Source organism: Nyctibius grandis, chromosome 11 (assembly GCF_013368605.1).
Source record: "Nyctibius grandis isolate bNycGra1 chromosome 11, bNycGra1.pri, whole genome shotgun sequence".
Lineage (NCBI taxonomy): Eukaryota > Metazoa > Chordata > Aves > Nyctibiiformes > Nyctibiidae > Nyctibius > Nyctibius grandis.
In genome coordinates, this window is record NC_090668.1 from 12,310,890 (window position 1) to 12,324,717 (window position 13,828).

Consider the following 13,828-nt stretch of genomic DNA (forward strand, 5'->3'; position numbering starts at 1 on the left):
TAAAAAGTACTATGTTGCTTTCAACAATTCTTACCAAGGAGTGTAGAGAGTTTTCATAGTTTGGAGATGAGGGGGCTTGTCCTCCACTCCTAGACCATTGACTGGCACCTGTCAAAATTGTCTAGGTTAACGCACAGATTTATGCAGCGTAAGTGGGAAGCAGAGACACGTATTTCTCATCATAATTAAAACCAACATATTCTGCATAAAGGTAAGCTAACATATGTGTATACAAAGGAGGACAAATTCCTTCATTCTGCCTTATCGAGGGATAATTTTTGTATCCTGGCATCTGTAGGGTTAGACACATTATCGATGACAAAGCAGTGACATCTTCAAAGTACTTCAACATTTAAAAAGCGGACTAAACACACACACACTGCATCTGAAATACCTGCCTTCTGCCACGGTCACCATAAAGATTGCTGAATTCTTTCTTCTTCAGATTATGTTCAGTATATGTAGGTGTATCTTTAATAGTGTTAAAATATACAAAAATATTTAAAGAAATCAAATAGACACTGAATTAAGGATAACTGAAAAATCATTTTATGACGCCTCTCTACCAAATAAGAGAACTTAAAACTAGTTCTAAAAGCCTTCTTTATCTTGTCTAGTTGTACACTGTACCATTTTAGATTATAATGCATTCCAAGTTTAGAAGAGTAAAAATACCTAAGTTATTCCCACTTGTTATTTCAGATATATTCAAGGTAAATTGGCAGCTAAAGAATCATTATGCAACAAATTGACAATTATATCCATATTACCTATACACTGCAAATTTAAATACATATCTATTCTAATCTGACATAAATGTACCTAATTACCATGTAAAATTTAGAAATAATTAGATGTGAAATGCAATAACTAATAAAGCAGAACTTCTAAAACAAAGCCTGAAATAGTACAACATGTATTTTTCTCACCAACTAATAATGCATCTTTTATAAAGATACTACATGAAATTCTATGTCCATTAGAGACAGCTTCCTTTCAGCCATACAAATGCAATAATAAAGCAATTACATTAATAAATTATGGACATATAATCCAAAGCAGCTCATTAAAGGAAGAGCCTGTGGGCTTGTTCTTTCAATAATAGCCAGAGCTGTATGTCTGGAAAACTGGGAAAAGGTTTAATAACATTACAGTTCCTTTGTTCAGAGAGCTGCAAGTAGTTACCTTTTAAAGAAAGCGTTTTATTTAACAAAAAGAGTACAGCTTGCATAGCTATTAAAATACCTAAAGATTTCCTTTCTAATTAAAAAAAAAATATATGAACCATCTCCAATTTCATAAAAGCCCAGAGCTGCCACAACTGCACTGGAATTCTCTTTTAAAATATAATGACATTGGTGAGTAAAGTTTGATTACCAATTTTCACTAGACACAGCTACTCTGGGTCTGGATCTGTAGTCTCCCTCCGCATTACTGTCATTCCTGAACTTGGGAATAATGCTTGGAGTCCCACTTATTTTGCAAAGCATGAATGAAACAACTTTAGAACATTTGGCTCAGTGTAATTTCAAGTTTTATCTGGTTCACAACTCCATTTTTAAAGACAGACCATAGTAAGCTTTAATGAGTGCTCACCACTAACAGGAGCTGAGTGTATTACTTCCTACAATAACGTATCAGCTGAATATTAAGCAGAAAGGCAACCAGTTAAGAAAAGAAAGCAAAATAGACTCAATGCCTGTGCATCTAGTCTGTTGAGTCTGGGGTTTTTTTAAATGGAAAAAGGTACTATTTCCCGAATGTAAGCCCAGAACAAAACTGAGTGGGACTTCTCACGAAGGAAACAAAAAGAAAAGGAGGGAGGGAACACTCAGCTCCTCTCAAACGAACAACCTGACTGCAACCTGCAGTTTTTAAATCACACCTCTAGTAACGCTAGTGCTCTTCTGAGCAGTGGCACACGTCCATCTCCAACGTCTGCGCAGGTTGCCAGATGGCACTGATTTCCTGCCTTCCTCATCCCACTCCCCCTCTTACAAGTTTGTGCATGAAATCCACCAGTTATGTTAAAAAAGCATCCTGGCACCGCAAGCCCTGCAATTAACAACTGCAGCTTTTAGTGCAGCACCAACACAGCAGCATGAAAAAAACAAATAAGCCAAGCAAGTGTTAGGATTTACAGGGGTCATGGATAGTAATTGCTGTAGTATTGTTCTCACTCTCAGTCTCCCCAACACTAATCCCCTGACTTCCCCTTTCAAACACACGCTCGCATCGGAGTCAGCAGAGGGCTGGTTTTGCATCCTCAGAACCCACCGAACCCCTTCCGAGTACCTCTGATCCTGCGAGAAGGATTCTTAAAATACCAAGACTTCCCAACCATCCGTATATAAACTTCACACACATACACACAATCACTAAAACTATGCAAGAAGCTAAGCTCTAGGCATGTTTATGTAAAATTAGAAAGTTAAATGAGGGCAGGGAAGATGAGACAACACAGTCTCATAATACTTTGGGGGTTTCATCATGTTGCTCTCAAAGCTTTTACTTAAATTAATAAACAAATGTCGTAGTCCTTATTCAGTAACATAACAGCCAAATAGTCAAACATGAGCTTATATACGTAAGTGTATCATGATAGTTCCTATCTCTCAAATGCTTTAAATGGCAAATAGAGTGCTCCTACTGTACAATTAAAGGATAGGTAAATTATGACTTAGTCAAATCTGTAATAATAAGAATGCTAAATAAACAAAGAACTAACTGCAAAAGAGGAAAATCACAATGAAGGCTAAAATGCTACAAAAAATATTGTTTATAGAATACATAAAACATTCGTTTTATCTGCAATAACTTTTTGGGTCAGGACAGAGAGATGGCTACCAGGAGTATAAATAGCAATAAATATAGACAGTAATTACTTTACATTGTGCTTCACTGTAGTTCTTAGTGACTCATCTGGGAATAAAGATAAAAGTCCAGATTCATAAATGAAGGTAATTAACTACTGGAGCAATTTACCAAAGGCTTGATAAATTCTCTATCACTGGAATTAAAGGGGGTGGAGTGGAGGGTATAACTGTAAAGCAGATACTAAGTTTAGTGTCTGAGAAGGATTTAATATTGTTTGCTTATATCGGCTACTGTCTTTGCCATCAGGAATCCAGAATAAGGAACACAAATCAATGTGCAAATAAATTTTGGAGCGTTTTACATTTGATACATGTTCCAACAAAGGCATCAACGGCAAAGGGAAAACCCAAACTTCAGGGACCTCAAATGCGTATTCTAAAACCAGAAATTAGCTAGTGCTTTCATGCTTACAAGATTAGGTGTGGTATCTAATCAGGAAACTCCAGTTGGGATCTTTAAAATTTTAAATACTTTGCAATGTCATATCTTCTTTCTTCGAGCCACAGAGCTCTTTTCAATATTTGCTTTGATGTTAAGAAAAAAACAATAATAATTTTCTGGTCTGATCTGCCTTTTCAGTACAACAAGGATACACAAAACAGTTTTTGTCAACTGTAATTACTAATTCAAAAATCCCATTAATGCCATCGTTACTCAATTCAACAAGGTTTTTTCAGTTATAGAAACAAAATGCCCAAAGCAGCTGCTCAGGTATGCCATGTCAGATATTCACGAATCCATTAAGTCCACATAAAACCAGAACAGTGACCACTAAACATGAGTGTAATATGAATGATGAAAGTTTTCTGAGTGACATTGCATATATAGATATGCATGTTCACATACATATACATGACTGCATTTTGCATGCAATAACTTTACTAATTTATTCATCTAGATGACAAAAGTGTTCAGCTAAACTCATTCTGTACACCTTTCACTATAAGTTAATTTTTTTTTTAATATAAAGCAAAACACTCTTGCAGAAGAGTGACCAACAGCCAGGAGTTGGCAGGGATATATCAAACAACAGAGAATGGGAAAACAGACTGTTGGATAAACATTAAATAATTTAACAAATTGCACTATAGGAAAGAACAGGGTTAAAGTTACATCATCTTGCTTGTAATTCTAGTTCTTTGTTAAACAACAAATTTAAGTCAATGGAGCTTTCACAGTCCTCTCTATATGGAGAACAGCTGTTCAACTTTTACTAGACAGCTGAGGCCACAGTGTCTGTGAAAGCTGCACTACCCACTAATAGCTGTAGGCAGCTGCCCACAGTTCATCTCCACGCTGGAATGCTTCTTCCCACATTCACACTACAAACACACAAAGCACAGGTGACAGAGGTGGCTGCAACACAGAGCATTCATTTTGAAAAATGCCGGAAATTCTTCTCCCATAGAATGAAAGCATTCATGAAAGATATGAATGAAAAGCTATCCTGTGTAAAAATCAGATAGTCTCATAGACTGCTATATTTTCATTAGAGGGAACACACATCTGCTGTGTTTGTCACTGAAAGCTGCCGCAGCGTTTTAACATATAGCTTTAAAAAAACAGCCAACCAAATCACTCTTAGTTCTTTCCAATGGTACAGATACCTTTATAGCTGTGATAGTATATGGTCATTCAATGTTTTCAAAGATTATTTTAATAAGCTAATTTTCAAATCAGTTGCCAGGATTTAAGTGAATGCTCATAACAAAATATTTAAGAATCTGGATTTATAAATCTTGGTTTAGTACAACAGGAAAATAAACAAAATATAGAAGTAATTATGTAAGGAAGCTACTGCCGATTTCACTGTGATTCCAAACAAGATGTTTTCAAAACAACAAACAAGTTATTTACAAATGGCTAGTCTCTACCTGTAAGAGGTGATGGTGATCCAACTGGTGTTGATGGATTCGATGGAAAACTACTGCTGGTATGATCAGGAGAATAAATCTAACAACAGACAAAAGAGATTGTATATCAATACATGTCATAATACACAGGAAAAAATAGCTATTAGGATTCATTTTCATGCTTTTAATTGTCACTTTTGGTGCTGGATTGATTAAAAAAACAATTTCATCCTTCAATCACAGCTCTGCTTTATTACACTCAAGGCTCTAAAAATGTCCAGAGAACTTTAATTTTCAAGCAGCTGTCAAAATAAGCACAGTCTGTATTTGATAGCGACCCAAGTATAACTGATCTTCCTTTTACTTTAACAGCAGCAGAAATCACAGTTTTTTTATCATTGAAGAGGAATGGTATACACAAGAATTAACAGTACACAGATAATTATAACAAACAAAACTTCAGGAAAATGCGGAGGAATAATGATTTCCCAAACTTTAGACAGAGAAAAGATTTTAGCAGTCAACACATTATCTTCTAAAAATTAAACCTTCACAAGAGAAAATGGCAAGAAAGCATTCAGCTCTAGTTACTATTGCTACCTACCAAACGAAAAACATCTAAAATTTTGTTGCTCGTTATGTATTGCAGCACATACAATTTCTCTTATTTCTATACCAACTGCTCCCTTGAGATACTAAAACTCAACTTGCAACAATTCATTCCTTGCTATTAATGTAATTAAACAGTCTTGATAAAATCAGGAGACATAACGCTTAAAGCTTTAATTAAAACTTAAAATTTCAAGATTCTTGGAAAATTCATTTTGTAAAGGGAACTGAATAAGTTTAGAGGCTGACTATGGACTTCAGAACATATTTTTATAGGTCATCAGTTCAAACCTGTTTTACTTGAGCAGAGACCAGGATTTTTTAGTCATCAGATGGCAGCTAAAAAATCTTCACTGGCAAGGTGGCTGATGTCTCTTCACACAGACAACATGACATTTCAGCATTTAGCTGACAATAAACTGGGACTTGGTTAAGTTGCATATTGTATTTTTTGATCTGACAAAACCAGGACCTGATAGACCACATGCTCCTTCCTGGTCTATCGTACTTTTTCATTAGAAAAGACCATCAGTTCCCTAACGGAAATACCTCCTCCTTTTTCTACATGATAGAAAGAAAATGTATTTCAAAGAACAAACTACCTCAGACCATTGTAGGAAATTCATGCATTGTACACCAGTATAAAAATAAATCTTGGGTGTCAGTATGGGAACTGAGGAGAGTTACAGATACATAAGATACAGAAAATTAAAATGATGTCAGAACAAAGGCCATGAAGTTTCCTTTGAAACTGGTCGTTTTCCACTGCTCTACCTGCTGATTTTATTTTGCTGTATTTTATAAGAGGGAAAACCTAACCTTATACCAAAGCCACAACTAAAACACGAGGTCAGGACTCATTCTGCATGCAGCCCCTGGCCACTATGCTGTTAAATGACCAATGATGAACAACCCTGACACCTTCTGCCAGGCTTAAACGGTAACATGACTCATTTTACTGCAACAAATGAGACTCCTCCTCCTATCAGTCATGGTCCATTCCAGTCAGCAGGGTGCCAATATGCCAGGGTCTAATGAAAAGGCTCTTAGACAAAAGCTGCACAATTGAGAGCCTGCAGAGCCAAACCTCGGAGCTGTTAGTCCAATTTTTTAAACACTACAGTGTACATTTCAGTTAGGCTTTGTTATGTTAATGTTATTGAGTCTAAAGCAACAAAGAAACTTAATTCATGAATTACTTTTAGAAGTCAACTTCCCTACATTTTCTTTTCTTTTGTGAGGGGACCAGTGGCTATTTAACTACCAAGACCATACAAAGGCCTTTACCCTAGTTCTGAGCTAGGAATCAAAACATAAGTTATCACAAAGAGGTCTGATATAATCAACGAAGTTAAACAGTCCTCCTGTTTGATCTCCTCTAAATTAAAGACCAAGTGTTTTGATTTGGCATTAGGCAATGAAATAAACCAGAATGTGTTCTGCTGCATATAACCCTCCATGGGCACAATCTTAAAGGGTTATTGTTTGGCAAATGTTCAAGGAAACACAGTAGAAATGGCACGAATACCCAGATTTTCTTTCTTTCTATCTATACTAGTTCATTATCCAAACTAATGCATAATGCCACAGGGCTTTGGGAACTTTGTGTAATACTTTCATGTACAATTCTCTTCTTCTTGCCTACCCTGAGATTAAGACCACAATTATCCAGGCTTAAACCTAAAATAAAAGAACCTTTGCAAATGTATTATCTGGCCTTACATGTTTAATCCATACTATTCTGTGGTCTTTAATACCTAAACTGAAGAACAAATGTCGTATCCTCTGATGTTTCGCACATGAAAGGCCTATTGTGTGGCGTACATCAACAGAATTTTAGAACTAGAAACTCCTCTCAACAGTTGCAGGTGTAGCTTTTAAAAATCCTAACAGAAAGACATATAGCTTCGTCTTAGGGAAAAAAAAAAGTCAAGACAATAGCAGTATTTAAATGAAACTTTGTTCAAACAGAAGAATATTCTTGGTTTACTAGCCATTCGAAATTCATCGGCGCTAGCTTCACCTGCAGGAGAGGGCCACCTCCCTCCTCTCCACAACCCTGAGCGGTGCTCCTTGCCCAACAACGCAAGAAGTGTGCTGGGTGCGCGCGCGTGTTTGCGGGGTGCGGGGGGAAGCAGATGGATGAGGCGAGGGATTTGAAGTGTGCAGACTATGGCATGCACTGATAGAGCAGATGGAATGCATCACCATCAGCTATGACAGAAATGATTTATGGAATGACCTGGCTGCTCCTGCCAAGCAACAACACGGGATGACAGAAACAAGTTTCTATGACAACCAGAGCCCACCCACCAGTTAGATTAAACATTTCTGCCCTGACTTCCACTCGCAATATATTTAGTTTTTCCTCTAAGCATCAGCCTGGTTTTCTCAGCTAGTGACTTGGGCAAAAATACCTGAAAGGACGCAAAAATAATTTAAAAGATGAGAGCAGGTGGAAAACATCACGAAATCCCGCAGGTCTAGCTGGCCAGCGTGTCCGACTTACAACAGAAATTTTGGTCGGGCTGAAGAACAGCAGACATCCTAATACATCTGCAGAGTAATGAACAGCCTGAAGTACGTAAGCATTGCTGTTTCTACGAGTCAAAAATGATCCCAGTTCTTTTCTGACAGGTCTCAAACAGACAAAAAGAGAGTGTTAACTGCCCTCTGGACTCTGAATTGTTATCTACCTCCTGAATCCCCAAAAGCAACAGGGGCATTTTTCTCCTCAAAGCCAGTAGGTCAGAGTTCTCCTACCCAATATGGACATTACAGACATTATCAGATCTGGTAATCTTTTAACATATGACCCTCTGAGGGATGCAAGGGTAACAGGATCTGCACGAATATGCACATTTGCATTCACTGGTATGAGGTGAGTGGATGCAGAATCCAACCCAGGAATGAACGGTCTTTGGGGCTGCAAAGTACTCATTTCTATCTTTTAAACCAGACTTAGTATCCCTACTTGCTATGTACAAGAAATACAAAGTGCTCCCCCCGCCACCACTCCTAACTCTGAAGTTTCTGCTATACTGGATCAATTACTATTTTATAAAAAGTACATCTGATTGTACTAATGCTAAAATAATTGCTGCATGTGTGCATATACAAACAGAGCTTATAGTAGACTGAAGACATTGCAATGTTTCACATTATCTACATTATGCCAACAAGAGTTAGGAGTTTAAGCTTCATGCACATACAGCATTTTAAAGGCTGTTCGATAAATTATGGCTACACAACACAGCCTTCAAAACCTCTCAGTTTTATAAGGCCACTGAGAAAACATTTTAAAACCTTGAGGCAGGATCTGCTCTAAGAGAAATGTTAAAAATATTCAACTTTTAACTAGAACACTACAGGAAAAAAAAAAAATCAAACTCTAAACTTTTTTATTATCTTTTACTTTGTCTAAACAACTTTCTAAACTATATCTGACCCAAATTTTTCGATCATCTGAAAACAAAAGAAGGAAGTCAGAATGAGTCTTCTACAAATAAAAGCATTTTCCACTTGCTTTTTTAAAGACATCTGTTTAGTATATGACATTGTATCATAGCACATTACTTTAACTTCATACATGAAAACTCCTGATTTGGTATTATAAAATGAATGAACACATAAATAATGGATGCAATGATCAAAATATGTCTTTCAGATCTCAATATCCTAACTGCTACTTACAGATGCCAATGCCTTTCCAAGTGCATCACCTGTCTGTGAGCTTCCAGCAACCATTTCCTCTGTTTCCTGTAATGTGGAAAGCAAACCCAACACTTATTTTTAAAGCTGAAATTTTATTTACTTTTATTATTTTACTCATCATGTACAGTTGAGCAACCACTTTTTAAACGGATATTCTGAGGAAGTCAGTGTCAACAGAATCAGTTCTCATTATATTTAAAAATTTAATTAAAACAATTAGATTTAAATTTAGATGTTCTCCTCTTTAAAGTCAAACACAGTATCACCGTGATAACTTAAGGACCAACAAGTGGAAAGCAGTTAGAAAAAAGACTGAAATTATTTTCTAGGATCACAGGCTAATTTTAATGAAATGTGAAAAGAAAAGCAAAATCAGAAAATTATATTATCGCAGCTTATTTCTAAGCTGTTATTACTAAAGTGCTGCACGTTTCATTAATTCTTAAAGCCAAATTCACTGAATAGTTCCTTGTGTGTCTCCTTGCTCCCCCTGCTCTAATTCCCCGTGCTGTACTCTCATCTTCATTTCAGAAATCCCTGAAAAGCTCGTAGCCACCAAGCTTTGTCACCCCTGCTCTTAGTTGTATGTCAGCAGCTTTGCATGCCCTTTTGCTCCACAGGCCATCAAGCTAAGAGGAAGCCTGAAGCCCTGCCAATTGGAAACACAGAAAGGACCTGAATCCTCTGAAGTATCTGCTTTACTGTAGAAGACAGACCCTTTAAAAGTGACTCTCCCTTCTCCAATTACCAACTCCTAATGCCAAAAAAATGTATTTAATGTGAACGTAAGCCATTCATGTGAGAAATCCAAATCATACAACACTCGCTGTTTCTGTTTGTGGCAAACTTGGATTTTCCAGCCTGAATTTCCCATGCAGATTCATTAACTGGGTTCTGTTTAAAGATGAGTGTAAAACATGTTTTCAAATCAAAACCAATATAGTCACTCTGACTAAATTCCGCTTACTTAAAAGTGAAGCTAAGTGCAAATCACATCGAACTGACAAGGGAAGTCTACAAGCATTTAATTTCTATGGCTGTATCTTAAGATGTGCAAATATGTGCAAGAAACAGATGATCATCGTATATCTCATGCTTTCTAGGTAAGCACGGAAGAGACTAAACCAGCCACCATACTGGCTACTCGGTAATCTCTAAATCAGTTAAGAGAGGAATTTACAATGTGGTTTATCAAGCTCCCCAAAGAAAGAGTCTTCCTGCCTTTCTCTGGCACAGTACCTTGGTGATACAGCAGCCCTGAAAACTGCAAACACCAGAACTACCTACATGAAACATGTACATATACTAAAGTATGGAAGGATAATTGCTTTTAAGTTAGATGGATACAATCTCCTGGGCATAGGCTTGGCTGTGAAAGCAAATAAACTAGTAAGTCTTAAGCTGACTCCAAAACAATTTGCCTCATCTCAGCCACAGTGAGGACAGAAATGTCACAGTGGTGCAGTATCCCTGATCTACAAGCATCCCATAAATTAAATCTTACTAATTTTGTGCGTCATGCAACCCTAAATTTCATTTTCTCATTAAAAAAAAAAAAACAGGAAGAACTTTTTACCCAGAATATTATCTGATCCATTGACAGGTGGAGTGTGTGAGGCAGCTACATAAGGTGAACTGCTGGTGCTGCCACGATGGAAGCTAGACATTGGAGGAAGACTAGCATTTATATCTGTAGGTGAGACTGAATGCGGGGGATAGCTCTAGAGAGAAGAGAAACAGACATAAGATATTAAGTTAGTCCTTTAAATATTGATATTTTAAGATACCAAATATATAACACTCAGCTCTTTATTAAGAAAGGGACTCATCCATTGTCTGAACAGATGACTATATAGCCAGAGATTTTTATTTATACAAGACATAAATAAAAGGACATAAATCTAATACAGTAAGTTTGTGATTTCTGACAACTGGGTTTTTAACTGACATACATAAGCAGCAAACAAGAAATGAATTCTTCTAAGTCAGATCTCTATATACAAGTACAAATACATTCATCTGTGCTGCGTATCTTACCAGACGGTCATGTGTGTGCAGGCTGCCATAACTGCGGACTGGGACATGTGGGAAGAGGAGCCTCCCAGCATCCCACCGTAGCCAGGCTGGCTCATGCCATTGGACGAACTCCAGAGGTCAGAAGAATTGGTGGGTCCCATCTTTTTTTTTTAATGTTTTAATACAAAGGAAAACAAGAAAAATACATTTAATGAAGAAGAGTAGCTGAGTTCTACTTTCCTTTACAAAATTATTTTAAAAATACATACAGAATTCAGCTATTCAGACTAACATCAACAGGAAAATGGTGACCAGTCTATAATGCATCTTCTATTTTCATGCTACCACCACTGTTGCTAAATTTATAAAAAAAAAAAAAACAAAAAAAAAACCCAACACAGGCTTTATAGCTGAAATACAATCCAACCACAGCTGAGATAAATACCAAGTACTTCTGCTAATTACACAGACCTTCAGTAAGGCCAGATTTATATCAAGAGGGGTTGATAAAAATTCCAGACTGAAAGAAATAATAAAAAAGGGGTTGGAGGGGAGAAAAAGTTTGGCTGAAGCAGAGCTCATCATAAACATACCGTGCAGAACATCTATTAACCTAAACCAAGCAATTTATAATCTAAAATACTTTGAGTACCATAAAAATATAAAACACATTTCATAATAGCAGATTTAAATAACTGAAATGACTACATTACATACGCCCTAAAACCTGTGTGTCAATGCAGTTTTCCTTCTGTAGCACACAACTGAAGTGCTCTGCATATTCCTGTACTGAGAGACTATGCTTTCAATATGCTCCAAAACCTCACCAGACTACACTGTGAGCTAATTGTATGCCGTGAGGCTGAGGAAATGAATTCTGCTCTCATTTTGCTCAATGCAACCCCCTTTTTTTGGCTTGCCGGATATACAAGCATTTGAGAACTTAAGACTGTTAGCTGATATTGTACAGTCAAATTCCAGAACAGTCAAGAAGCCCTCACCTCATTTTTCTCTATCACTCCAGTGTGCTGCTCTGAAGCCCCTACAAATCAAAGGATGGGGGATTCTGTCCATCTGGCCTGGTGTATAATCCCCTTAAATATCAGTCAGCAATTAATGTCATGAGAAAAACTTTAAATCAACAGACAGCTCCCTTCATCTAACTGTTTGAGAAGTATATAAAACTTAAGCATAGGCTCTAGCACAGTATGTTACCTTTACGCTTCCTCATTCACTCAGTACAACAGCAGCTGACTGCAGATTTCTACCTAAAGGACAAGTGACATCTACCCATATATTTGAAGTCATTTTACCCACCTTGCATAAAGAAAGTGCTAGCAAACATACTGCTTGGTGGCTTAGGAGACGGGTAACTTGGAGATTCTCTGTTGAAATCATCAGAACTCGGGGATGGTGCATACACCTAAATATTGGAGAGCAATAAAAGCAGGTTAGTAATATTTGGGTGTCATGCATTAAAAAACCCATAACAGCATACAGACACAGACAGAAAGCACAAATAAAAAAAGAACAGTGTAGCAAGCTGCAGCATTCGTTGCCCTTGTTTTATTTGCTTTTTAGCAAGTTGCCACAGTACAGAGGAACTACAGCAGAATGATCCTAACAACACACTTTCTGGTGTGCCAACTCAGCCAGGTGGCCTGATAAAAGCTTGAATGCTGATTTTGCTTTCTAAGTGCGTGACTCGCACAGACTTGTTGCTCAGATAAAAAAGCAAGATAAAACAACTGGGGCCCCAAACAAATTGTATTTTAAAAACAACTGTATGCCTGTTTGAATATTAATTAGCTGGCATCCCAACAATCAGAAAGAAAAAGAACATCCAGTGACAAATGGAAAGATTTTAACGCAACCATTGTATCATCCGTTCAGAAACTTGCACGCCTTTGTATAGTCATCAAAAATATATGTAATGCGAGTCCTGAGGAATACTCTTAACACTGCAACATCAAGCAAATTATTTTCACACTCTGGCCTAGCATTAAGGAAAACCAGCATCATTCTTTTTGCAGTGTAACACCACATTGGAATGACCATTCTCAACTTGCAAACAATGAACTTTTCTTAACAAGTTAAAAATTGTAAGATGCCAAGTAAACATAAGTCTTTCATTGCAGTGACCCTAACGGGAAATAGAAAGCATATCAAGGAATAAGTCAGTCAAATGAACAAGGCCAGCATTCACAGACTCAGCGACTCTCACCCATAACGTTAGTTTGTTCTAAGGGATGCTTTTCTTCATATCAGTATTTGGTCAATATACTGAATGTTGCAACATAGACTAGTGTATGTTAAAAGAAAAATCTTAAAAAAAAAAGGTGAATTAACAAATATGGCAGCAAAGAATATAAACAAGGTAACACTGAAACCAGAGCATCTTTTGCTACAAAGTAAAATTGGGGTTTTTTTTAATTGTTCATCTTACTTGTAAATACATAAGGCTTCATAAACGCATATATTAAGAATAATTTTAAAACTTTAAAGCTTACATAATGCAACTTACAAAGTGCGCTATGCCCTAAAATGCAAGTGTGAGGCATTTGTTATCCCTTCTATGCAAATACAGGCACACGGCTGTTTCTACAACATTCACGTCTCTCCCTTGTCTTGCTGGTGATGTTGTTTACCAAGCAAGAGGAGGGCCAGGAAAACCAAGGGGCCGAACAAACCAGGGTAATTTCCCTCAAAGAGGCCATTGTTCTCCCGGAGGGGGCCTGTTCTGCCACGGACATTTAGAG

General features: G+C 37.1%; 1 protein-coding gene across 1 annotated transcript in view; it reads right to left on the reverse strand.

The window, feature by feature from the left end:
* The window catches only part of TCF12 (transcription factor 12), a 168,939-nt gene that overhangs the window by 18,678 nt on the left and 136,433 nt on the right, over nt 1–13,828 (reverse strand). Inside the window, 9 exon segments of the mRNA XM_068410665.1 lie at nt 35–108; nt 4,752–4,830; nt 9,033–9,083; nt 9,085–9,098; nt 10,630–10,774; nt 11,091–11,125; nt 11,128–11,218; nt 11,220–11,230; nt 12,387–12,492. Of these exon segments, the coding sequence (XP_068266766.1) occupies nt 35–108; nt 4,752–4,830; nt 9,033–9,083; nt 9,085–9,098; nt 10,630–10,774; nt 11,091–11,125; nt 11,128–11,218; nt 11,220–11,230; nt 12,387–12,492 (606 nt within the window).